We start from the raw sequence: 27,543 nt of genomic DNA, 5'->3' as shown, positions 1-27,543 counted from the left end.
ACAAATTGCTTGCATGGAATTCACTTTTATGACATCTTAATAGTGAAAAAGTATATATTGGAGAAAAAAGTGTGTTAATGGTCTCAAGAATTCATCTGTATTTTATCTGTGTTATCCCCTGCAAATCCAGTGGAGATTTTCTAGTGGGTCTTATGAGTCTGACTGTTTTGATCAGAGAAGAATTCTATTTGAATGAAAATACTCGCAGCAATATATGGTGTTTTATTATATTTATTATAAGACTACATAAAATATTGTAATACAACAGGTTGTTTGCTTGGAAATCCCTCCTTGTGTCAATCTGTGTATTCAAAATGCTTAGTAAGGCTTCTGAGAGCTCTGCTCAGCAGTGCTGCAAAGGAAATCTGAAGTTGTTAAGAAATAGTCTAAAATTATTCATTTTAATAATTTAGGGTTCTTAGCCTCTCAAAACAGTAGTTTGGGAACTTAAAGATATTCTACAAAGACAAAGGAGCATTAAGCAAAGTGAAAGGGAATGAAGGAATCAAATGTTGAAAGTGCACAAGAAATGAAAACAAACCACCTAAAACAGGACATGGTGTGTAAAAACTCAGCCTGTTGGTGTCACCATTCTTTACCAAACTTAGCTGATCACTAAGGCAGGGACTGTAGTTTACCAAGAAAAATATCCAAAGCAATCTTTTTCAGAAATCCATGTATCTTAATGCACTTCTTGTAAGAAGCCATTCTATGTTTTGACTCGGGGCAGATCAACCCCCACTGAGGTCATGGTCTATTTGAGTAAGAGAGAACTTTGAGATGCAAGGGTGTGATTTGGTTTTTTCTAATCACGAATGTGAAGCTTCAGAGCAAACAAAACTCAGGTTTTCATACATGCTGTCTACAATATGCTGAAAGGAACGTTTGGAGGCCCTTCCCTGTTAAATGTGTGTGATCAGGGTGCTGTGTCTGCGGGCTGTAGGTGTTGGGATGTGTGGGAAATGCACAGGGAAACCTTCACTTCCAGGGTGAGGGCAGTAAAGTTGCAGGGCAGTGGTTAATATGTGTCCTTTGAAGGTTTCACAATGTGCAGCCACCTCCAGCTTTTATGTGCCTTTAAGAAAACCAGTCCCTGTATTAAACCATTTCCTCCACTGTTCTGATCTGCTCTGAAGAAGAAGTGGTTTGAGAGCACACCTACAGGAGTGAAAAAACAGAGTGCTTTGGGCTTTTTTTTAATTCCTCACAGAACAGCCCAGAGAAAGTGGAAAGTAATTACGTGAAAATAATGACAGGTCAGTCCCCGTTTCCTACCACCAACCTGCTCTTATGAGGAAGGGCTTAGAATCCAGGAAATATGAAAGATGGTGGCATTACTTTCAATTTTTATTGAAATTTTTCTTTAAAAAAAATATCATCTACTTCTTATCAAAATTTTGGCTACTTCAGAGAAAGAATATAATATTAAGATCTGGAGCCGGATATTACAAAAGGTTCTTTTCTATGAACCGAGGCATTAAAAAACATCTTCAAGAGCCAGAACCCTTTTCTAGGGAAATAAATCTGTTTGTAAACATTTGCTCTTTATATCTGAAAAGAAATTCATGTTGAATGTGTTCCTGAACCTCCTTTATCAACATTGTCTCTGAGTGGTGATTTATGACTGTCTAGAAGCGTTCAAATAACTCCTAACTGGATATTTTAAAGTTTTGAGAAAGTCTAGTTAGTCACCTAAATGGGCAACATGATCCTAATCCTATACAGTATAAAAACAGTCTAACAAATCAACTATGGTACAAATGGATGGAACCTATCACTGTAAGTTGAAAAATAATTTAAAAAAATAAAATGTGCTTAGTTTAAATTTAAAAAATCCACATAGAAATTAATTACTCATTCCTATAACTCATCAGAATCTGTGTTTGAATACAGGAAGTTTTCAGGGTCATCTAAAACAAACAATTTAACTTTTTTTTTTTTTTGCCTTGCAATTTTAGTTGGAAGAGCACTTATCACTGCAAAATGATTGGTAGAAAGTCCAGGAACTGTGTATGTTTTAAGAAATTTCCTTCTTGCATTGCTGGGATTTTCGTAGCTCCAGGACTTTGATCTGTATCATTTTTAAAGCTGATGTTTAAAATATTTTAGAATGTTTTAAATGCAGTTAATCAAATAAGACAGGACCAAGTCGAGGGTTTAGTTATATTCCTCTTTTCTAAAAGCTGATCTTGTGGAGGGCATTTCTGGGGGCACAGTTGGATCTGCTGGGTTTAAACAGAAAAGTTCTAATAGAAACAAAAGTTGATGACATAACCTTAAGCCTCTATTTTTACATTTAATGTTTTTATAATGAAACAATATGAAGAAAAACACTACTACTTTGCTTCAGTATATAACATACAGAATCTTATTTATAGTAGTAGAACTAAGCAGACCTGTTAGTGGCAGAGAATAAATAAAGCCGTGTTTCTAGAGGTGGGGGGCTGCAGTGCAGAACTGGAGGGGGGTTATTTGCTCTTCTGTGGCTTAAGGACAACACTGCAATAGGATCTGATGCATGAAAACGAGTGTGGGGAGAGCTTTCTCGTGTTGATGTAGTTGTTTTCAAGATGCACGTGTTCCAAACGGGAATCTTCATTGTCCTCCTCCTCCTCCTCCTCGCTGTTGTCACGATCGTCGTCCCCGATGTGAGTCCTGCAGATGCGCTCGGGGGGCACCGTCCTGGGGCACGGGGGGAGGGATTAGGTTATAATTATTCAAAATAGCTCTCAATTTCATCATTTATTTTTGAGTTGCTCTTTATTTAGATGTTTGAATATACTAACTTAATAAGTAGATTAAATTTTCCCAATTGTATATTTATGGATGACTTTTTAAAAAGTCGTTCTTTTTAAAATTCTCTCCTTGCATTGATTTCTTATTTATATCATATATTTCATTTTCCTGAGGGAAGCATTGGCACCGTTGCTGAATGAAAACTTTCTCTGTATAACACATGGAAGATCCTCTGTCTGTCAATGCTTTGCTTTGCAAACAGCACAGAGGAACTGGAGAGCTCCATAGCTGGGCCAGGCTGGAACCTGCTCCTCCAGTCGTTTTGGAATCCTTTGGGCTCTGCTCCAAGAGCACAAAAAGCTGGTAGTTGCTGTGCCTGTCAAAATGTAGCTGCCCCAGGGGACGTGGCCCAAGCACTTTTACAGCTTAATTTCTTGGACAGAACTCTTGTGCCCCATCTTTGTGAGCATTTTCAGCAACTCTGAGGGAGGGTGAAGTCTCACTTTTATCATATTCAGAAATACTGCAGAGGAAAACTCAGGATTTAGGTCTTCCTTCAGAATATTTTCAAATAAATATTTACTTTAAAGTAGCAAATTCCTAAAGCAAAGAGTGTCTTCTGGCATTTGTTTTAATGCCATTAGCCTAACAAAGAGCTTGGAAATTACCTTATTTTGTTGTTGTTCAGTCTCAGAAAACGCAGTTTTCTCATTTCATCAATTCCAAATGGCACAGACTTAAGTTCATTGTGATCCAAAAAGAGCTCCCTCAGGGAGTGATATGCTCCAAAAAACGACACCGGGTCTATGCCATCGTCGGTGAGTTTGTTAAAGGACAGGTAGAGATACTCCAGCCCCGGCTTCATGTGGCCAAACACGTAACCTGGGATTCTTTCTATCTGGTTTCCTATAAGTACCAAGTGTAGTAAAGATTTTGGCAGGTAGGAGGGAACATGATACAATTTATTGTAAGAGAGATCGATTGATTCCAAGTTCCTGCATTAAAGGAGAAAAAAAATAAAAATAAAGGGCTGAAAAGGCTCTGCCCCAGAGCATTGGTGATGCTTGATGGGATTACAAGGGAACTGAATTTCCAAGGGAAATTTGTTTCTGTTCCTGGAACAGAATGCATTATATGGAAAGTGCTCATGTGTAATTGCTCTGGGAATAGAAGGAATTGAAGTCATGAATTAACAATCAAGCACAATGGTTTTGTTGATGGGAAGAGATCCTCAGTAATGAGCACAGAGGGGCTGAATGGGGGAACCCCGAGGGACTAATTTGGGTTTGCTGCAAAAACCAGTTACACTGAAGAACGCGTAATGAGCTTGGGACTTCAGTCATTATCCCGTTAACGGGGAGTTTTCAACTTTGCTCTAAAGCCCATTTGAAATGGAATTGTTTTGTGAATGAATCATCCCCACTGTGCTTCACTTCCAGGGATGAGAGATGCTGTCAGTAGTCACAGTTTGGTTGTTCCCAGATTCAGGAATTTACACATTCAGCTGACAGGGCTGCAGTGCCAGGTGAGGTACCCAGGTACCCTCTGGAGTTTAGCAAATAATTTGCCAGGAGGATCAAAAGCAGCAGCATCTTTTACTCCTTACATTCTCATTACTTGCTCTGCTTATATTCTACTCACAGACAATGCATCATATTTACTTTTATGATTTTTAATCTAATGGGAAATAAGGCTAGGACAGTATTAAATTATTTTTAAATTGCCTGTGAGATAATTATATATCACTACCAAATTATCATATAATTCCATGGAGTATTATTTAGAATTGATGTTCACTTTTTTAATGGATGGTCAGAAAAAATATTGACTTTTATGTTAACATGATACAGACCTTCTAGATTACACAATTAAGAAAAAGCAATTAAGACAAATTAGCTAAGGAAAACACACAAATCAAAGGATAATTACGACTCTAAGTTAAAAATAATGAAGCGCAAATATTTATTTCATTATCTGACTCACTAGGAACAGAGAAAAATAAAATAAATGTCTTTTAAATGATTGCTACTTACTCTTGGTTTATCCAGGCCAAAGGTGCTATTCTGTGCTCTTCTAATTTGTTATGCTTTAGCCCAATGACATTGATGTTTCTCGTGTGGTTAAAGCAAATTTCTGACACTTCTTCAATTTGATTATTTTCAAGATACAACTCCTGTAAGTGCATTTGGGAAGAAAATTTGTGAGGTTAAAATATACTGGGTTTCCTGCTCCAAATTCAAAATGTAGCTGTTACCTGCCCTCCACATTCCCTGGGATATCTGCTAATTCCTGAATCTGAACCAGAGGCAGTTTGTAGCTGGAATGTGACCTTCAGGAACACAATTTTTCAAAGCAGTTGTTTCGTTTTCTCATTTGTGAGAATACAGGTTGCTTTGAAAGGTCAAATAGAAAAAGAATTGTATCTTTTGGGGTCTTTTTGGTTTGTTTGGTTTTTGGGTTTTGCTTGGTGGTTTTTTTGGTTGGGCTTTTTTGGTTGTTTTGTTTTCTTTTTACCTCGAGAGTGGCAGGAAGACCTTGTGGGATAATTCTGAATTTATTTCTTCCCAGTCGCAAATAACAAAGACTTTTCAAAGGATAAAAGGCCAAAGGACTGACATTCGCTTCACTAAGTTTATTTCCTTCTAATTCCAGAGTGACCAAGTCCTTTAAACCTGAGGAGAAAAAGTCGGAATTTCTGTTAGTTGGTGCCATCTCTTGTCTTGTTAAAATGCACGTTTGTAACGTGAAAGTGTTAAACATCACTCAGAGGAGTTCACAGCAATGAAAAATGTGGTGAAGGGATTTCATTATCTCATAATCACAGAATTATATTGTTTATAACTTTGTAGAGCTTTGGAGACTGAGCACAGCTTTATTTATCGTTTCCTCTCCCGGCTGGGATGGAAAGGGCGGCAGCTGCAGCCCTTGGATAGTGCTCCCATTTTTCCTGGTTGTGCAGCTGATGTCCAGGGCCCTGTGTGGGTGCTGACCTTTGTGCAGCTCCCCAGGGATCCCCAGGGATCCCCACGGGGCTCCAGTCACCGATGGGACAATGGGAATGTTCTCTTCCCCCAGTGGATTATCCTGTTCCTCCTCCTCAGCATCCGAGCGCAGGGCACGGGGAGAATCAGTGGGGATCAGTGCGTGTTACCAGGACATATTATTTCAGAATAAAAAGTTTCTCATCCACAAATAATCCAAATCACTTCCTTTCCACAGAAGGCTTGTATTGCTTCTCCTGACAGGGCAGTTTAGGGATGTTAAACTAAAAGGCTCCTGCAGCCCTTGGCCTAAGTTTTCTTAGTCTTTAGATTGCTCCAGGGTGAGCTGTGGCACTAAACTGATCCAGTTTAGATGGGACCCTGTTGGCAGGAGATCAAAGGATAAAAAAGTCCATCAAATTATGACATACATAGTCCCCTTTCTTTTTTCTTTCTTTTTTTTTCTATCAACTCATGTTTAACTTGCCTTAGAATGATCATGGTTAACTCCAATTATATTCTACCTTATTTTTCACTCATATCAAATTTCATTCACTTTAATGCAATTTAAAACTAATTAGTATATTTTCACCACACATGATGCCATCAGGTCACAGATCAGGAGAGTAGATATCTTCACCATATTTCAAATCCATCTCTACTTAGTAACCTTAAATATAAACTAATACATGATCTGTATTAGTTTTCTAAATACCTTTTAAGCCATCTTCATCAATGGCATGAAGGTGGTTGTCATTTATTTTTATTTCTTCCAAAGTTGATGGCAGTTCAGAGGGAATATGGACCAGCAGATTTCCATCCAGATACAAACGTTTTAGCTTTTTCAGGATCTTAATCATAGGGATGAAGAAAAAAACTTAGATTATCCAAGTGTAAAATAGTTAAATATACAGTGTAATCATAGTTAAGTTTTTCTTACACGTGTTTTTTTGAAGATTTTCAGCAGCAATGCACTGGTATCTAGAGTCTAATTAATTGGGTTTTTTCTGCTAAAGATATATAAATGTGCCAGTTAATTCCGTGTGTAACTGGAAGGGTTTGATTGAGCACATCAGCTCCCACAGCCATCCAGCATCACTGTTTGCATCATTGCTGCTCCCTGTGAATCCTGTAGGCATTGCCTCACTACAGTACACAGCATTTAGGGGTTCAAAATACAAACATATATAAATAATGTGTTTATACTCTTCATTTGTGGGCAAATCGATGCTTTTCTGTCGGTCAGCAAATTTACTCAGGCAGAAGGACAGCAACTCTTTCAGTGACTGAGGGTTTTTGTGACTGAAGCCAGCTTAAAAAACTGGTATGAAAAATTATCACAGGTTCATTGTGATAAATGCACATCAGTGTCGTGCAGTGGGGGCATTTCTTGAAGAGAAGGTGGGGGTTTAGCAGTGGGTCCAGCGAAGCCTTTTTTTTCCTCCAGTTGGGTGTGAACTGCCTGGTGTGATAAAAGCTTCACTAAAATTTATTTCACACTTGAGGCACCTTCCTGGTCTGTCTTGGGCATCCTCTTTGATTTCATAGGAACTGAAGCCCTTTGAAATCAGCCCAGTCTGTTCCTGTTACATGGAGGGAGGTGTTGGACACAGTCCTGCAAAAAGGTTGATTGTACATGGCAGGAAACAAAATTAGAAAAATACCAATCCAATAATCCAATTTGTTGTTCGGATGCCTTTTGTATTCATCTTGCCTGAAAAAGCAAGGCCTTAATGCCTGACTTCCACAGCTGAATTACCACCTGAATTACCTGCTTTGGGAGGAATTATTACGGGGTTATTCTGCCTTCAAGTGAGGAATATGTAGGTGCACTTGAATATCCTGTTGTCACTTAAATTCCCTTGGCAAGGAAAAGTGTGAATATTGAAAGGCTTTGGACTATTTAATGAGAAAGCTGTTCTTTTAATAAGCAGCTGTGCTTGAAAGTTTCTCCTTAATGTAATGAGAAAGAGGATACATAAATTTACAAGTGTTGAACCTGAGTAATATGGGTGTGTTCAGTGGAATTTGAGCCCTTCAGTGCTGAAATCTCACAGTTGCAATTGATGCAATATCAAAAGATTGCCTCTCTTGTTGTTTAACATTTAGTACTTAGTGAATGTAATTTATAAATTCCTAGATATTCTTGATTATGATGAGAAATTTATTGGAGTAGCCAGGTTTAACTGTATTGTAATTATAGAATGGTTACTTGTAAGAGGTGCAAACTGGTTTAGATCCATAAACTGAAAAGCAGGGAAAACGTTCCTTTAAAGGAGTAATTAGTGAGAGGATGGTAGAAGAGTTAAGCTTTCTTACTTTGAATGCTTTTGGACCTATGCCAGGAGAGGTAATATTGTTTTTACTCAGATCAATCCATTCCAAGTTAGGTAACCCGTTGAATGCTTCATCTGAGATAGTGGTGATGCTGTTTCCTAGGACAGAATTCAGGAAAAAGGTTTGAGTTATGAAACACAGTCTCCATCTGAATTGTGTAGTATTGTACATGGAAAATATGTTACAGAAATAGTTGTGTGCAGTAATCATGTGGAGATATGTTCATAAAACATTAGTAAGCAAATTTGGCATTTTTAATTTATTGTTTTGGAAGCTTAGCTGTAAAATTCAATCCAATATATGATAAGGATTATCATGATAAGGATTATTATGATAAGGAGCAAAAAAGTATTACAGTTCTGTTGACTGCATTTGAGTATGAATAATGTTATGGAAGTCATGCAAAGTAGACCCATTAGTTACCTGTAAGGTCTAAACTTGTGAGATCTGGATCTGAGATGGGTGGTATTTGTGTAAGTTTGGCATTAATGCAGCTTACTGTGGTGTCTGAGGTGGAACATCCAGATGGCAAAGGAGGAGCTTCCACGGGTGGAACGGGAATTGGGAAATGAGATGGAATTCGGAAAGGAGCATCATCTTCCTCACTGTCAGAATGCAGTTCTCCTTCTGCAGCTCCTGTTCTTGTCCTGGGCCTCTTTCCTCTGCCGTGGCCTTTGTGCTTCTGGCGATTCCTTTTGCCTTTCCTTTTTCTTTTCTTTTCACCCTTTCTGTGACCCTCCTTAACCTCTGTCACTTCTGTTTGAAGCAGTTCATCCTTTCCAGTCTGAGTCCTTGCTGATGGCAAGACATTGGTGGTATCAAGGTCACTGGGTTCTGGAGAGTCTCCAGACAACTCACTTATGTCATCCAGTGAAATAGTACTTGAATTCAAAGAGGAGCCTGAGCAGAGCAATGAGAACATAAAAAACCAAACCAAAACAACACAAAAGAGTCTGGTAAGAAACTTAAAATTTTAGTGAACGTTGTGTCCCACATATAGTAAATATATAATGGCTATAGAATAGGATTCCTCTTAGAATATGGTTTGAATGAATGAAAATATGGTCTTAGATTGCTGCTTGACAAAAGAGAAATACTTTACTGAGAAATGGTTGAGCACTACAGAACAGTTTGTGCACAGGTGTGATTTATGGTAGCTCCAGAAGGAAGGTGGGAAAATTATTATAGCCTTCATTAGCTTCCTTTCTGACCTAATATTAGTTATTTTTTTGTGTTGAGGGAGGAAAAGTAGTATGTCTGGGAGCGGGAGGTAATTTGGATAAAATTCACAAAGGTTAAGGCTTGTTCTCTGCAAGGGACTGTCAGGTGAGGAGTTGGCTGCAGGTGGGGATCTCACCAGGGAGATGCATTAACTCCATTACCAAAATGCAGTTTTTACTTGCATAATAGGGTAATTCTAATAAAAGGAGTTTAATTGTTCAATCAGCGTGACTTCTAGTTCTACAGTTAATTCCTGTGGTGTCTCATCTCAGAGTATTTCAGTGTCACATGCACACACACACAAGGCTAAATAACATTATTATGGTAAGAGCAGGTTGAGTTCAGACATAAGATACTGGGAGTGGGGGGAGGAAATCACATTTCATCTTCATCTCCTCCATTCCTTTTCTTTGCAAAAGTGCTAATTTTATTTAAATGTTGTTAGAGAAGCAAGATCATGGTTCTGTTGCTCCTCTTGTGAGTTAACTTTCATATCTTGATTTGTATCAAATAGCTGCACGTTTTTACACTCCTGGCAAAGATCGACCAGTCTGTGTGCCTAATACATTAACAATGGCCAGTAGTTACTGATTAGTGTGTTCCATACCAGTGTCAGAGCAAACTGGGCAGCATTCCCCTTCGGGTATGACGGTGTGGGGACATTTCAAGGGGTGGCACATGGCTGTGTCACAGATCACCTCTCCCTGGGAGCAGAGGCAGGTGACGCAGGGCCTGGGAGACCAGACGGCTTTGTCGAACATGATCATCCCGTTGGCTGAGCACTGCCCCTTCTTCCCTGGGGACAGAACACAGAGAAAACTGGGGTCAAACAGCTTCAACTGAAGGCAAACCAGCAATGTTCATTTAGAACTTTGGAAAGAAGCACTGCTACTGAGGGGCTTTTGCGTGGCAGCTCCTCTTCCCTCTCCACCCTTAGCAGAAATCACAGATCTCAGTGGAAGTTGTGCACAGATACAGTTGAGAAAGAAGCAAGTTTTCCTTGTAGTTAAAATAAGTCATGCAGGACTTGAATATTTTTACAGACCTCCTTCTGTTGCTCTGTTGTTCACTAGACATTTTTTCTAATACCTTGCACATTAAATAAGACAGTTTTGTTAAGGCTCTGTGGAACCAGGAAAGTAACAATATTTAAGTTATAGTGACTCTTCATAGGCTTGATGGAAGTCAAGTCCATTCTGTGGTGACTGGTGGGATGGCAAACATCTCCCCTTCCCTGTAATTTCCTTTATCTGAAAAAACCCTGTTTACTAGGAAAGTAGCAAGCTAAAATAACTTGTGCTAATAAATACTGCCTCCAAAGTTTCTGGGCATTAATCTACAAAAAAAAAAAAAAGAGGTTTCCCCAGGTTACCAGTTGAAATTTTCAGAAAGAAACGTAGGTTCCTTTTGTAAGCTCTACCCAGATATTCAGTAGGCAAGACATTTGGAGGTGTAAAGACTTGGGAAGGAAACTAATCCAAGTCCCTTTCCTTCCAGTGATGGAGTTTACCCAGCAAAGGTTTCCCTGGGCAGTTCTCACCCACACTCCAGGATGAACATTGCACTTTAGCATAATGCTTTTCTTTTTGGTGTTTTAAGAAAAGGAAAGCCAAGGCTGAGATTCTTCATCCCATGCAGATCTTCCTATTTTTGAGTGCACCTCTAAATGTGGTGAGAATCTGAACTCCCTGCCTACCTTCCTTTTCCTCTGTAGTTAACCTGAGAATGCATTGCTGAAGTGTTGTTTCAAGCTGAAAAACCATTTCTAAGTTACTTTTTACTTCCCTGCATATAAAGAAAAAAAATGTCCTCTTTTCCTATTCAGTTTGACTTTCTCCTTCTGATGAAGGCTGTATAATGCAGTGGCAAAACCTTACCTCATCTGAATTTGCATGCCAAGTGTATCATTTGTGATACACTAATTGTCTCTAGAGGGGTTGTTTGCAGGGTTTGTTTTCCCACACTCCACCCTGGTCCTCAATTTTAAGAAGAGTACTCAGGATAGCCTCAAAATGTCCTTGAAAGATTATTGTAAATGTTAGGTTTGAAGTGTCTGTGGAATTAATATTTGTCTCAAAATGAGGCATTTTGCAAAGTCCTTCAGGGCAGTCGTACTGTTGCCTTCATAACAAAGGTCTTCTTTTGCCCTTCTATTTAAAGACCATTGGATATGAACCTGTTTCTAGAACAAAAACTAATTATCAGAATTATCCAGTTTGGATGTTCCTCGACATTTTGTATATTTTTAAAAATGCTTTGATTTAAGTTACTCTCAGGATGGAAAAAGCGAGAAATTAATGTTTTGAACAGTTGCATCTTGTTTTTTTCAGAGGTCTGGGGTATCTGTGCCTCATTTCAGCCACATAAAGTTGTGCTCTAATCTACTGAAACCACGTTAAGTGGAGGAGGAGAGGCCCAGGCCAAGTGTTAGTTGGCTCTAAGTCCCTTGTCACTCTACCCAGGTATCTGTAATCCAGCTGTTTGCTGGATCTTGACTTCTGGTTTTTATGTGCTTGCCAGGAAGCCACAATATTTCTTTTAAATAATCTCCAAAGGAAACACAAAAAGAACGCTGCACTTTCTCATGTTAAACAATAAAACATCAGCTGTTCCAGAGGAGCATGATCTGGCTCGAGGAGGAAATTCTTCTGTGCTTCCTAAAATTCTTTAGGTTGTTTTAGCTGCTAGACTGCATCTGAAGTTGGTGCAAATCTGTCTGAATAAGCATAAAGATATGAGTTATCAGGCTTGGCCTCTGCAGACGTCTGTAACAATTTATCTTGTTTTCTGTGGACATGGGAGTTACTGTATCAGGCAGGACACGGGTGTGCTCAGAGGCAAAGAGGGACCTTGTGGTGCATTGCAGATCTGCTCTTTGGCATTGTGGAATTCACATAAAACTCTTGTGGGACACAATAAAGGCTGGGCTGAGATGCTCCTTAAATTTCCTGGCCCCCGAGTAACTTCACAGGATGGTACAGGAAGAAGTGGGGATCAAGAGGTGTTAGAAATAGTGCAACAGTGAACATCCTATTCTGCTCTGCTTAATGGACAGGCTGCAAAGGACAAACAACTGCAAATGTTGTGGTGAACTGTTTGATTTAATTTAAATACTCACGTGATTTTTTCCTGGAGGAAGGAGATATGTCTGGTTACTGTAAAACCTTCATTTAACTGTTAATTTTCATTCTGCATAAATCTGTAAGATGGTTTTTTTTTTTTTCTTTTTAGGCTACTAAGAGCAAAACAAGTAGCTAGGATAGTTGAAATTGAGATTTGGATTGCATTTTCTTCTATTCTGGAGCATGATTAATAATAGTGTTCTATTATTTAATAGGCTCTGTTTTTTCCAAATCTGACATGAACTTGAAAAAATTTTGAACTTTAAAAGCTAGACTAAAAAATACCTTGTGGTTCAAGTCTTTGGCAGATGTGCACAGGACTTTTAACCTTTGGAAATATGGTGTAAATTCAGCGTGAAGTTCCAAATAAAATGAGTTCAGTGGTTTTAGCTCAGCTTTTGGATGCAAATCCAGATAGAGAGAAACAAGTGGGGTGGGGAGGGGGAAGAGCTGTGCATTATTTCAGCATGACTGATGGTCCTGACAGAGACACTGGAATATCTTACATGGAGTGTGTGCTACTTATGTGGTATTTTCCTCTATTTAATTTTAAAAATATTTTTAAATTAAAGGTTTGACGTTAGTAATATGTATAATATTGTAATACACACTGGAAATGCCATGGTCAGGAGTTTTGCTAGTTTGGCCATTAAAATCCCTGACTTTAAAGGACTTTATTTCAAACAGTTCAGCCATTCTGAAAGTGAGGACTCACAACAAATAGTAATTATTAAGAAAATGCGGCTAAAATGTGTTTGGCCATTTGAGACCTATTAACCTGGTGGACATGCCTCTTGTGAGACACAATGAAAGGCTTAACTTTGTGCTTATAAAAGAGGTTATCATCACTTTATGCAGATTAGTGGTTATCAGGACATTCTACTTTTTTTCCATAAAGTTCATTAAATTGCATATGATGATTTCACTTATTGTGTGATCTCCTGGTGCTGGAGTGGAAGTATCCATGTCTTTATTAGCTGTAGAGTGGACACAACCTTGTATTGAGTCCTCACAAAATCCCATTGTCTTTCTTTTCTTCAACCCTCAAACTTCCTTCTATGAAAAGAAGTGTTGAACATCTCAGTAGTTTTCAACTGGTTAATAACTGTGGTTTCAAACCTGGGAAGTACTGATAGTGGTGTTCAGAAGTTGTTATTTTCAGAAGGGATCACTGGTTGTTAAACCTAATTTCCTGCTTTGTGAGTCATAATTTTCCATTTGTGACGTTGAACATAAAATCACAACATCCTAGAGCAAGAGTTCTGACTTTCTTGTTGCATTAAGAACCGAAGAGACACTTAACAACTATCAGTTCTCAATCCCTGACTAGTCTTGTATTCTTTGAGGAGATTTAGAGAGGCCTGACACAATTACCAAGACAGGTTTCAGTAAAGATCAGTGAAATTATACTTTCTGCCTGTTTGTTTTTTAAGGCATCAAATCCTCTTCCCTACCTCTCCTTCAAAAACCATAAAATATATATTAGTGCAGCAATGTGAGAACCTCTAGATCACTGAAAAGGCAAGTTTTATATAAATCATACTGTTGAACTTAAGTAAATTTTGGTTTTCAATACAGATGGAACGTGAGTGATCTTGTGTTGAATGACGGGTTTTTTCTCTCAGCTCAGTTTTCTAATGCAGGTTTCATATATTGCTGTGTTATTAAGTTATTTACAAAGTAAAGAATTACTCTTGAAATACTGCATGTAGACAGGGTTTGAGTGCTGCCTATCAAAAATACAACAACAAAAAATAATAGAACTTAAATTCATTTTAATTAACACTGGTGTTATTGGTATTAATTCCTCCGTGAAATGTTAACTGACTTAGGAGATATGTCAAGCAATAAATTCTTCAAAATAGTCTTCAAGCTTGTTACACATTTGAAATTATGAAAATATCCCAACAAATTTTTTATTAGATAAGATCAAACGATAACGCAAAGAAATTGTGGGAAATATTAGTTACCTGGCAAAGCAGGATTTAACTAAAAAGCCTCATGGGCCAAACCACAAAATTACTGTGAAAGGCCACAGCTCTTTAAAGAATTTATATGTTTCATTTAAAATCAAGAGAAAAATGAGCCCACCCTGAGCAGCAGAGGGGCTTTGCTCTCTTACCTGGCAGGACACTGTAACTGGACTCGTGTTCCCCCAACCCTACGAGAGAGTCAAACACTCCCATGACGCTGTCGTCGATGTTAATGAGGGGTATCCCGGGCCCAGCGGGCTCTGGGACCTCCATCCTTGGCTGCCTCGGGATCCTGTGCCCTGCCAGGGAGCCCCTTCCCAGGCCTCGGTGGGGCATCCTCCTGCTGTGCCTCCCGGGGAGGGCACTGCCTTCACTGGGACAAAAATCAGCACACAGGGAGACGAGCAGGAAATAACAGAGCAGTGGTGTCCTCTGCATGGCCTCGTGTGTCCCAGAGAGTGTCCTGGAACGGGAAAAAAGAGGAAAATTAGATACCTGCAGAGCTGTCAGGACTGTGGCAATCATAGGGCACTTCTCAGAGCAGGTGGAGCAGTACATGGGAGGTATAACCAAGCTTCCCCTTGGGAAGAAATTGCCCTGCGAGGCCTGAAGTAACTAACCTGAATTTAGTGGTTCTCTGCCCTCACGGGCAATAGTCAAACTCAAATAGGTGCTGGCTTTGGGGTTGCATTTGAAGAGGTGGTTTGGATTTGCAGGGCCAGCAGGCATTTGCAATTCCATAATTGTTACTGCTCCCAGCAATGGAGCTCTTGGGAATTCTGTAAGGTGTTCCTTCCCTTTTTTTGATTGCTAATATTTCTTCCAGATCGTTGTAACTTCTGAACATGGGAATGGAAAACTAACAGAAAAATGCCATATTTATTTCTGATGTGGTGCCCCAAATGCTTTTGGTTTGGCATTTCTGTGTAAGGGATTTTTCATCAGAGATGAAGAGATACCTTCCGTTTCTGGCCGTCCTCTTCTCCAGCAGGATCTGTTTGGTTCTGCAGAGGAGACCTTTGGGAAGTTTGGTCACAGTAGTGCTATTTCCCCGTTGTATTAAGCATAAGCAATCTAAAAAGGTTGATCTATAATGGGTTGTGCTCTGCATGTACTTTTTAAGAAAATCAAAACAATTGTGTATCTTGAGCCTTCTTATGCTCGTGACAGAAAAATTACATTTACTGTCACCAATAGGTGGCATTCCAAAACAGAGCAGCCAGGATTCAGGAGTGTGCAGAGGAAGCATATCCAGCAGGGGATTTGCTACACCAGTGTGGAAATAGGGCCCTGCATGTCCGAGGTTATCAATGATTTGTCAAAGCTCTGTTGCACAATTCTTCCATAAAGGAAATGCTCTTGGCCTGTGGCCTATTTTAACTGAGACAGCAGGGACAGAAAACACTCGTGTTGTGGTGGTGGTGAGAATTAGAGAAGAACCTGAGACTTGGAGCACTTCATCTTTGAGGCCAAGACAAGGCTTAGAGCATGTCCATGGTTCTTCTCTAAGGAAGCCTTGAGGGGATTAAAAAATGCTTTTTCCTAATGTTCATCAGTCTGGCTTTATATGTCAACTTTATATTTTATAAATGCAAGATAGTTTCATTTCAGGAGCTGGAACTGTGGTTTTGCCTGCATCAGATTTTGTTAAAAAGCTTGTGCATCTTGGTATTTATATAACAGATCAAATTTTTGGTACAACTTTTGGTTTATGCCTAGCTGTTCTTTAACATAAGACACACAATTGATTGCATATTTTTCATGCTTTCTTTTTATTCTCACATTTTAAAATGGGAAGTTGGGAGGAAATAAGCTGAAGACAGTATGCATTCTACTTCTTTTTAATATTGTAGTTTCTGTGCTCAACTATTTTAGCTTTAAAATGTTATAGCAAATCTAGATATTAATTTGCAGAATTTGAAGTTAATGTTGTTGTTTCCATATAAAGGGGATTTGAAATGCAAATGTCTCACACAAATCCTCACAGCATCTCATGTAAGGACAAGGTTCTGAAATGAATCCAGGCTTCAGTTTGCTGCTCGCTACCCATCAGAAACCAGTCATTCCAAAATGCCTGATAGACTCTATACTGGGCTTTTATTTACAGAAATCACTGTTAATTAACGTATCAAATAGATGCAGGAGCTTGTGCTCTGCATTGAAAATGCCTGTTCTTGTTCAGAAAGTGCTTATTTCTGAGCACCTCAGGACAAATGACCTCATGCTTTGGTTTCTGTCTTACTTGGTAATGACGGGCTATAAAATTACACAGTAAACTTGTGTTCCACAGCTTTGGCTGACACACACAAAGAGCCCTCGGGGAAAAGGGAATGTAAAAAGAAAAGTCTTGGACATGTGTGTTCAGTCTGTCGAGTTACTGACATCTTAATTATGGGCACATTTTTCTAGGATACTTTATAATCACGCTGCAGTTACAATGCTGCTACATTACAATTGGGCTTTTTTAACATTTAACCATTTCTTCCTGTCACCAGAGGCACATAATGGCATGACTGAAATACTTTCCCATTTTCCCTGTATTTTTAGAAGTCAGGAATAATATAGGGTGAATTACATTATATTTACTGTACAAAAGATGTTTCGCTGTGAACTTCAATAAAAGGTAAAATTCTGTAGTAAATCAAATTATCTTAAAGTGACACATCTTTTTATGAAATACTTTATAAGTACGAGTTAAAAAAACCTCAAAAACAAAATAACAGAAAATACATACCATACCCTCCCAAATAATATGTCTTTATAAACTAATGCTGTATTTTCACACCAATTTAACTCTTCAGTACCGAAAGCTTAATATTGCTACTTTCAGCCAAATGGAGTTCTCTGCATGCAAAACACTGGGCTACTGAGTTTCTTTCTTTGGCTCATTTAACAAGTGTTGTCTCACATTTTAAGGCCCAAATTGTGAAAGCCTTGAGGGCACTGGGCCTTTCCTGGCCATGACTGGGATCCTCAGATCATCTCTCAGGAATTTATATTTAGTACACGGCCAGCCAACTTTTGATTTGGGGAAAATTCAGCCTATTCAACTTAGGATTTTTGTAATAAATGATTACATAGTAAAATAAAATTATAGGTAGCCAATATAATGAATTTTTGATATGTTTGTGTTGCCAGATACTCTCAAGATGGCTGCATTGCTATACTTTTTTTAATTTTACCCCAAGTGTTTAATCAGGCACAGTATGTGAAGGCATCTTTATTATCTTTTTTACCATGTGTTCAGTAGTTTGTAGCTTTCAAAATGTTTATCTTCGGTAAGTTCAGCTGTTCTGTTAATGGAAATAGTTAATTTCTAAAGGAGAGACCCTTTAGAAATCCCAGAGCATCAGAATTTATTAAATAATCCATTTTTATCTACTCAGTCTAAATTCAAACATGTTTCTAAGATGTCAGCATTATTTCTCATGACACGCAGGGGTTAAAGTGCTTTACCAAGATTTTTCACATACTCTTTAAATTTATTGCATAGAAATTAGTTACATTTAGCCAAAAACTAATCACACTTTCCATTAAAGTTGGTTGTGCGTGGCAAACATTAACACAGAACAAGCAGATCAACAGGTACTGCACACTACATCCAGAAAAGCATTTCTGTCCAGTATAGCTAAATATAGCTCACGTTATTTCACACATATTTGCAAAGTTAACATGAAGTTTAAGCCATTCAACACCATGCTTTAAGCAGTAATTTAAAATGTAAAACATTTTACCTTGGAATCTAACCTAACAGCAGATTCTGCTTGCTGTCATTTAGTCTCCCGCTGCAAATGAAACAGAACCACAGTGATATCTTTAAAACAAACAGAGAAACGGTTGGGATTGTTGAAACATGTGAGATGATTCCTTTAGTTAGGTCTGGAATAGCTCCTTTCCCTGGGGGGCAAACGCTGCTCAGTTCTGTGTGCAGAGGATCAGCCCGTGCCGGTGCTCGGAGCACTCAAACCTCACTCAAGGCAAAGGCAAAGCAGCACAATGTGCTCGGTCCGGAGGCTGACAAGGCACAGCTGGGAATCCTCTGCCAGCACTTACAGTTGCATAAAGGAACAGGAAAGTGGAGTGTTTTCAAAAGAAAGAAACAAACAACAAAAAAAAAATGTGTATTTTATTCTGTTCTGGTTTATGGATTTAGGAGTTTAGTTTCCAAGTGGTACGGCTTTAATGTAGATTTATTTAAAAGAATAAGATATAATGCATTTTGGCAAACGTAGCCTTAACATAAAGACATTTATTAAAGTTAGAACTTTTTTCTTTGATTCATATTTTCTTAATCCACTCCTGCCCTTCAAGCCTGTAATCTATAAGCAGCAAACCTTTTTGTTGAGGTTTTAGCATGGAAAATGTTTCTTTTGTCCACTTACAGCAATGATTTCACCATAAGTTGTAGCTTATGGATGGAAAATAAAACAACCGAAGCACTTTCCCTTCATTTTTTTTTCCTTTGTAAGGCTAATTACATCCTGAAACATGATCCTGAAGCACAGCTCTGCAGAGCTGCAGTGAAGTTAGGAATCCAAGTAGGAGAAGTGAGCGTGAGGGAAGGGAGGGAATAATGGTACGTTACCAAAAGTCCTTGTTGTGCCAGCAGAGCCTTCTCCTGCATCCCCAGATACCGCGTCTGCAGAGCGTCCGGGTGGGATGAGTGGGATGGTGGGTCTGCTGAGCTTCAGAAATGACAAATTTACCTGGGAGGCAGAGTTGTCTGAGCTCTTCTGACATTAAAAATTTGTCGTTTGGTTGAACTCACACTCTGAGGAATATTTAGACAGATAGTCATGGACTGGTATAACCATTGAGTTGACCATAATTGTTGGCAGTCTGTGGTGGAAAGATACTGGGAAAACACATTGTCTCTTAAAATAGTCATTCACTTCCTACTGTGCTCTGCTGTGCAAAGGCAAGAGAAGGAATATTAAACTTTTGTAGTTTATCTGGAGCTGTTTAAAAGGAATGGAGACAGTCACACTTAAGAAATGGAGATGGCATCTGAAATGAGGGCACGGCTCAGGACCTGTGCTGGAAGCATTGGGCTGTAAAGGGAGAGTTGAACAGTTCTTTGAAAACAAGTGTGGAAAAGAGCAGCAAATTAGATCATCTTGTCAGGGTTGTGCATGTCAGATGAAAGACTTTATGTGTTTAAATGATGGTGTATTTATTAGAGATAAAAGTGGCAGCATTCACTTCAGTGTATATTTAAATTCAGCTTCTTATGCTTCTGATACCTTTGTGCATGTGAAGCTCTGGTTCAGTGCATCTGCTTTGGATGTGGCATCTCTGACCATGAATTCTAGTAGATCCTTGAAGCTGGATTTCTTAGCTTATGTCATCTCTGTAATTTTTGAAAGGTCAGCTTTCCAGAGCTTTCCAGAGCTGAGTGGGACACAGTCCTGTCTCTGCTAGATCATACAGTGAAAACCCTAAATCCTCTAAGCAGACTGAAGGATCTGTGAAGGTGTTACTGAATCTATACCTCTCTTATGAAGACAGGTTGAGAGAGTTGGGGCTGTTCAGCCTGGAGAAGAGAAGGCCTTGAGGAGACCTTAGAGTCCCTTCCAGTGCCTAAAGGGACTCTGAGAGAGCTGGAGAGGGACTTTGGACAAGGGTCTGGCGTGACAGGACAAGGGGAAATGACCTTAAACTGAGGAGGGCAGACTTAGATTAGATATTAGGAGGAAATTCTTCCCTGTGAGGGTGGGGAGGCCCTGGCACAGGTTGCCCAGAGAAGTTGTGGCTGCCCCATCCCTGGAAATGTTGAAGGCCAGGTTGGACAGGGCTTGGAGAGACCTGGGCTAGTAGAAGTTGTCGCTGCCCATGGCAGGAGGTTGCAAGGAGGTGATCTTTCAGGTCCCTTCCAACCCAAACCATTCCATGATTCTATGAATCAGTGAGAGTCCTGGAAGCATCATAGTTCTGGTGGTATCCATGTTTAGCCTTCCTTTTGGCTGCCTTTAAGTCACCTTTCTCCTTTAATATTCAGACCAAAATGAAGTTTCTCCAATATTATATCTGGTGCCATTTAAAATATCTAAACAAAAGCCTCTTGTGCTGAACAAATAAATAGTGTCATCTGTTCTCCTTCATCCCTCTAATTACCTGGAGCCAGTGTGGCTTTGTGATCTTGGTAGAGCCTGCCATTAGTATGAAGCAGAATATGCCTGGGAGGCCCTTGCTTATCTTTTGCTCCACTTTTATTAAGGAAGAAATAAGGGCAGTTGGAGGGATCTGCAAAGACACAGTTCCCTCTTCATGAAAATGGCATTACACCTTCCTACAATGAGCAGTGACACTTGAAAATTGTATGAGCTGTTAAAGACCAACCCATTGTTATGTGGTATCGGGAGGGTTTGGGATTTTTAGTTTGGAAAACTGTTGTCTGAGAATGGATATCATCTGCCACATTTCAATAATTAGATATTAGTTTTACTTTTGTTAAATATTGTTTTAGTACTGTTATTTGCATTAAAATCTTCCACACAAACTTGCCTGTCATAATAACTAAAGAAAAAACACTGTATATTCTGCTAAACCTTCAGACTGGGATGTCCTTGCAAATGATTTTGGACATAGGCAGTTCAGGCAGTTTCTGTTTGAGTGAAAAATGCTACTGTATCCTCAGGGATCTAATCCTTGCTTGTGTTTATGGGAATAGTTGACTCTGAGAGCAGAGCCAGGTGCCAATATCTGCTTCATGTGCGTGTACTTTATGCCTGTCTATCCCACATGCATGGCCAGGCACTGGAGTGAGTTGTGCAATGGGAATGTTACAGTCTGTTAGGGTGCCTTAATGTGGAATGGTCTCCTTTGAGGGAATAAGAGACACAGAGTAAGTAGTGACTAATAATTAGGGTAACTTTTTATTACTTTATATCTTAGGACAAACTGCCACTGTTGCTTCATGTTTTGAGCAAGAGCCATAGGATGTGAGAAATGGATGTGAGAGCCTGGAGCCTCTGGCATGGATTCTTCTTAAAATATAGGCTGATCTCTTTTCCTTAAAGCTTGTTATTTGTAAAGGGACAAGGCTTTTCCTCTTGCTTTGCTGAAATTGTGGAAATTGTTCAAGGGAATCTTCTTCCGTCAAAAAGAGGGATTAGAATTTGGGTTGGCATCAGGCTTGTTTATAGTGGTCACAACAGTTTCTCATAACATCTCTCACTGGGCCTATTAGATGACAACCAGTAGTGGCAAAGGGTTTTTGAGCAATTCAGTACAGTTGAAATAAATTTGTTTTCTATCTCTTCCTCAAAAGACCTGCTTTTCAGACACTGATCTAAGTCTCACTTCTGTGGATCCCATGAGTTCAGGCAGCAACACTGCTGGACCCCACGCTGGTATAAAGTTATGGGGTTTTAAATTCTAGGTATTGTTAGCAATTGTAATCTGTTCACTGTTCCTGCTGGAGTTTTCTGATCTGTCGCCACATTAAGTAGAAATAAAGAATTAGAATCTTTTAAAAACTATACTGGGGGGTGTATAAGAGCAAGTGTGCTTTTTAAACACATGCCATATGAATATTCCTTATGTCCATAGTGTTAGCAGCCTAGTCAGGGCAATATGGAGCAACAGCAGGACACTTCCTTCTAGGATACCAACAGAACTTGTCCCCCTCAGGGGGTAGTGAAACTATAGCCCTTTGTCCCAAAAAGTTGGATTTCTTAAGTATTGGTGCTCTTGGCACAGAATGGATTGAAACACAGACTTTAGATGATGTGTGTATATGTATTTATATATATATATATATATTCAACTGATTCCCACAGAGTTTTAGAACTACATCCAGCATCAATGATGTATTGCTCTCCTCTACATCTGTATGTTTGCAGCCATTTCCTGAGACAGCAATATTAGATAAAACTTGTTTTCTTGTGATATCTACCCCTGTACTAGGAGGAAATAGAAGAATATTTGTCAACTAGCAAATAATATTTTGTGATCTTAAGGAATTGCTTCCAAAATGAGAGTGGCCACTGCTGCTTCTCCCTCCCCTAAGTGTAGCTTTCTACTCCACAACAGCAAATGGTAATTTTTCTGAATTTCCTGAGGGCATCAGTAACCTCTTTTCCTTTCACAGCAAGAGGTATTAGTCAGTGTGCAATAGGACTATTGTTATTTTCCCTTTTATCAATTTTGCTTCTTTCTGTGGGAGCTGATGGTGGGAGGAAAAACATTCACTACTGTGTGTCTGTTCTAAACCTCAGAGAGGGTAAAATTAATGTACAAGTTAATATAACAGAATCTGTGATGCTGAGAAGGGCTCATGGATTTTCAAATTCCGTCTGAAAGGCCACTTAAATACAGGGAGCATCCTGAAACAGAGGAGGAATAACATCTGCTTCTTAAATGTCTTCAAAGTGCCTGAAGTGTAATACCTTAGTCATGGAAGAAAGCAAGAAGGCTGAAGGAATAGGAGGACATCTTAAAAATAAAAATTCTTAAGCCACCTTAGGAAGTGTAGAAAGTATGGAGTTGAAGAGTCCAGAGTATAGAAAGAAGAGTTGAAGTAACTGTTTATGATCGCGGCATACAGAGACCAGGAAACCTCAGCTGTACATCAGACCTTTTAAAAATGGAATCTTTTATCTGCATGGTGGCCAAACTAAACTGGAGCAGGAAGAGCCTTCACTGAGCCAATTCAGTGCCAGGGATAACCTGGCTGAGCAGAGTGGAGGAAAGAAAACACATTTCCTTCAGTCCCCCCAGTAACTCCCAGCACTGCCTGAATGTCCTCCTGAGCTCCCACAGAGGGAGTGTTCTCAGGGGTCAGCGAGTCCAACCTGCTGCCCAGAGCAGGTGAAGGCTGAACTCAGAACAGGGTTTTTTTCTCTTGGTTTCAAAAAACATCAAGGACAGAGTTTACCCAACTTCTCTTGGCTCCCCAGATCGCATTACTTGCTTTCCCTTATTATATTCCTTTATTCCTTCTGCTCCCCTTTTCCCCTCACAAGTTCTTTTCTCAGCCATTTCAAAATATACAGCCTGCCAAGGTTTGTAGCTTCCCTGTTGACCTAGTTTTGCAGACTTTTTACCTTTATTTAGTAATTATGGTATTGTTGTCCTGTCATTTTTCCTTGTAGCATCAAAGGAAAACTGATACTACCCCTCCTCCCTTTTTAATTCTGGAATCTTCTGCCTGTCCCTGTTGCCATCTGGTGAGTGGCACAACAGGTGAGGGAGGGCCACCTGCATATACAGGGTTTTCCTTTTGTTATCTCCAGTGTTCTGAAACCCTTTGTGGTCTCTTCCTCATGGTGCCAGAGGTGAGCAGTAGCCACACAAATGCAGAGCTGTTATACCTTTGTATGCATGAATTATATCAATTTCCTTATCGAGGGGGAACACCAAACTTCTGCATTTTATCCCCTGTTTCCATGTCTCACCCAGCACCAAGAGTACATTCTATAGCTTTAAATGTTCCACAGTCATCCTTGTTTTTAATAGCTTTCTCCCATGTTATCATTAATGCACATTTTCTTATGCCTTCTGTTTCTCTATGTTATTTACAGAAGGACTGTGTTGAAGTTGGATCTATTATTTAATTTATTCCCAAAGCACTGATGAAAATATTGTCTTTGTGAGTCAAAAACCACACCCACATTCAGGAATGTAAAGCTATTTGTTCAGGAATTGGAAGGAAAAGAGACAACACTGAAAATTACAAGCAGTTCTTTTTTAACCTTTCAATGAAATAAAAGAATGGAATGATTTTTTTTTTAAATTGCTTTACTCTTAGTTGTCATGATGAATCTTTGCAGTTGCTGGCTGGTTTTGATCAGAGACAAAGCTGGAACCCTAAACTTTGAAATTACTCATGTGGTTTTGTTTTTTGTTTTAATCAAACCCAGAAGTTTATAGTTGGAAAAAAATAGCAGCGGCGGGAAAAAAATTTATAACTGGTAGAGTCAACACAAAACATGAGATGTGGAATTTGGGATTGGCATTTCTGAAACCTGTAGCAGTTACTGCATTCCTTGTTGTAATCTGTGGTCACAGATATCCTTAAGGAAAAAAAAAAAGTAGGAAAAGGGAAAATGTTGCTGGTAAACCTGAAGAGATTTCAACACAGGTTTTCCTCACGTATTTAAGAATGTCAACAATACATTGCAAAAAGCATTGGGTGCTTCATTAGGTGGGAATAAACCTAAAATTGCAATATGAGGTGTGTGTAGCTGGGATCTATTTACCTAAAAAAACTTCATTTTCCACTGTATCTGTATCCCAGTTTCAGTTCTTCACTGCAGTGAACGGGATATCTAAAATATTAGTTCCTTGTTCATCCTGATTGGTTCGTTACTCAGGTTGATTCATTAGTATTAACTTTCTGAGGGCATTAATTATTTCCCCAACTTGGCTCCTCTTGGTTAGGTTTCCATTCACTCCCGTGTTTAGTTTGTGGGGGTTTTTTCTCATGTTTTATCTAAAATGCCAATGAATAGACAGATGGAAGGAATTTGTAAAGGCTTTCTTCAGAGCTGCCTGAAATTTGAGGCCAGAGTGTTTCATATATTGCCTATAACTATGTACAGTGAGGAAATTCAGTCGAATTTTTATTATATCATTGCCTAAAGCCTGTTCCCTGTGATGTTCCAAAGCAACTTGCCCACCTACCTTGAATAAATACAGCTTTAAAACCCTGGCCAGTATAATTATGTAAACATATAAGATTTCCCCTGTCCTTCTGTCTTTCCTTTCAAATAGAATAACTTCTTTTTTGGGAGGTTCAAATGGTGACACTTCCCTGTATTTCGGGCAGTTCTATTGCAGGTATTTGCTGACTTGTATTTTTCCAAAATACTGAACAACTGAGCACGACTTCTGTGTGTCTCAAATAGCACAGTGAGCTTGGTTTGGGAGTTGGGCTTTCTCATGTGCCTCTGTTGAGCATTGTTGCCCATCAACAATTTTGAGGTTTCTAACTTTTTTGTCAGATAATCATATTTTGCAGCAGAAATACAAAAGATGGAGTCACTGGATATTTTTTTTTTTGTCTTTACCATAGTTCACAAAATATTATCTCTGATTTCTTCTGTACCAGACTTTTGTATAAACCAAAGACTCTTTATACAAATACTTTTTGAAGCTCTGTAAGATTACAGACTTGGTTCTTTATTTTGATAACTGCCCATTGAATTATGGGTATATAAATCTTTATCAAAGACATTGTTCTGAGATTTTCAGAAAAAAAAACCCACTACGTTACTGGTTTCATCCTGATAAATTTCTTATTGCTCAGAAATACCCTCTAAGAGGTTTTCCCTGTGGAATTCTATCATAAAAATAGTTTTCACGTGTAAACTATGAAAAATTCAGAATCTTTCAAATTTTGAAGGCCAAAGCAACCTAACCAGTTGTTAAGTTTCTAACAGAGTGCCATAAGCCTTCTGTAAGTTTTCATTCATGTCCTGACATTGCTTCTTATATTCCATTTTTTCCATAGGCAAGTGCATCATCCCAGACCACAGGGACAGTGGTTCTCTTAAGTAAAGACTGGGCTATAATGAACATATAGAAAATCTGTATTTTAAACGTAGAAATTTAAATATAGAAAAATTATAACACTTTATCTGTGTGTAAATACTGAAAACAGATTGTTTAGAATTCATTAAAAATAAGAATAGGTGATTATTCTAATGATCTTTCCCTATTTGTTTGCCCTTTTTCATCCGTTCTCCCTTTACTTGGTCGCACTTTCCATTTCTAGGCAAAGTGGCCAAAGAAGTGTCCATATAGAACACTCTAAACTTCTCTAAAAAGAGGATGCATCTTTTTGTAAACTGATAATTGATAATGTTGCCATCTTAGATTGTGTCAGCAGTGGTGTGAGAAAACAAATAGTTGGTCTTACAGATAAAACTCTGGGTTTGAGATGTCAGCGGGGACACGTGGTTGGGTCCCTGTGGCTTTCTGCTCATATCAGTTGTTTGGTGCCTCAGATGTTTTCCCATTTTAATACTGAGTAGGAATTAATAGCAGGATGCCTCTCCACTGAGAGACTGTCTCAGGAAGGAGATGTAGACTGAGGACACAAATATTTTGAAGTATTTTAGTCAAAAAGAAGGATTAGTTGGCAGCCAGAGCAAGAAGGCGCTTTCAGGAGGATAACAAAGTTTGCTTGTGGTTTCCTTTTAAATCTAAAAATTAGTTGTCTTTGCCTGTTGATTCATGTTTTTCCCATTACAAACAGTAGCATCAAATGGTTTGTTTGGGTGAATTAGTGGACAATGGCAAAAATTACTTGTACAGCAATTCTGCAGCTCCCAGTGAGAATGTGAAGGGGGGAAATGGCAGAAGATATGTGTGTGTGTGTGTTTGTAGACAAATCTGATTTTTAAATGTATCTTTTAATACCGTACTGCTATTTTTATGGTTATCACATTTCTAGATATTTATAATTCCACAGTGCACAAAATTCAGGATTGAGTACAAGTTGAAAACACGCCATGAAGTGATTAATTATATTTTTTTTATGATCTGACCAGCATTTGTGGCCAAAGGAGTTGTGTATCTCCTGATACTCCAGTACAGTTCCCCCCGTGTCATCTTCATGAGGGAAATGTTAAAAATAAAAAAACTCCTCTGTTTCAGTAGGTTCTGTTATTCTGGATGACTCTGTGTGTGGTGTATAAACATGTCTTGTTGAAGAAGAACATTGGTGTTGTTTGGGCTTCTCGCAGAGCTCAGAGAGACTTTGCCAATTTACATTTTTATGATGATTTCTATCTGTTCTTCACATTAAATCCTGTGTGTTCCCTTCCCTTTGCTGACTGGAGGGCTCATCAAATTACTGAAAAATGAGTTATTTCTGAAACACTGAGTTTTGTTTTCATGATACAAGATGATGATGAGAAGTTTGGGGCTGGGGAGAGCGAGAGGGGTTCCCTTGGAACTGGTAATTCCTGTTGTGTCTCCAAGCCCAGCCTTGGTCTTGCACTGTCCCCTGTGTAAATGCTTGCACAGCCCGGGGCTTTTTGTTTTGAAACCAACTTGTTTCTTTTGGAAAATGACAATCTGGATAAAAATCAACCACTACAGGACTGAGATACTGTTTAATTGCAGTAGGAAGGACATCCAAGTTTTCTATTAATGTCTCACCCAAAATCTCTCCTTGGCTCAGCCCAGCCCGGCCCTCACGGGGCTGCTCCTGCCAGAGCTTCT

The 27,543-nt window shown here is 39.0% G+C and overlaps 3 protein-coding genes across 3 annotated transcripts in view; 1 reads left to right on the top strand and 2 right to left on the bottom strand.

The window, feature by feature from the left end:
• The window catches only part of LOC116792532 (serine/arginine repetitive matrix protein 2-like), a 280,339-nt gene that overhangs the window by 136,626 nt on the left and 116,170 nt on the right, over positions 1-27,543 (bottom strand).
• Positions 1-27,543, top strand: part of CENPP (centromere protein P) — a 127,867-nt gene that overhangs the window by 83,920 nt on the left and 16,404 nt on the right.
• ECM2 (extracellular matrix protein 2) lies at positions 216-18,390 on the bottom strand. Its single transcript, XM_032699542.1, has 10 exons — positions 18,105-18,390; positions 14,520-14,833; positions 9,883-10,071; positions 8,478-8,954; positions 8,037-8,152; positions 6,433-6,568; positions 5,251-5,408; positions 4,770-4,909; positions 3,405-3,731; positions 216-2,682 (listed from the first exon to the last, which is right to left on the bottom strand). Exons 2-10 carry the CDS (start codon positions 14,806-14,808, stop codon positions 2,469-2,471), a joined length of 2,046 nt encoding a protein of 681 aa, XP_032555433.1. The 5' UTR covers positions 14,809-14,833; positions 18,105-18,390; the 3' UTR covers positions 216-2,468.

Source organism: Chiroxiphia lanceolata, chromosome 11 (assembly GCF_009829145.1).
Source record: "Chiroxiphia lanceolata isolate bChiLan1 chromosome 11, bChiLan1.pri, whole genome shotgun sequence".
NCBI lineage: Eukaryota > Metazoa > Chordata > Aves > Passeriformes > Pipridae > Chiroxiphia > Chiroxiphia lanceolata.
The sequence above is the reverse complement of the archived record's forward strand: the minus strand, read 5'-3'. Positions and strand labels throughout refer to the sequence as shown.

Bases quoted from the DNA above. Each gene is read 5' to 3' on its own strand.
- ECM2 (XM_032699542.1), bottom strand. From the start codon at position 14,808: ATGCAGAGGACACCACTGCTCTGTTATTTCCTGCTCGTCTCCCTGTGT. The intron at 8,153-8,477 runs GTAACTAATGGG...ATTCTGTCCTAG, and splicing joins CACAAGTTTAGACCTTACAG to GAAACAGCATCACCACTATC. The intron at 3,732-4,769 runs GTAAGTAGCAAT...CCTTTAATGCAG, and splicing joins TTGGCCTGGATAAACCAAGA to GAACTTGGAATCAATCGATC.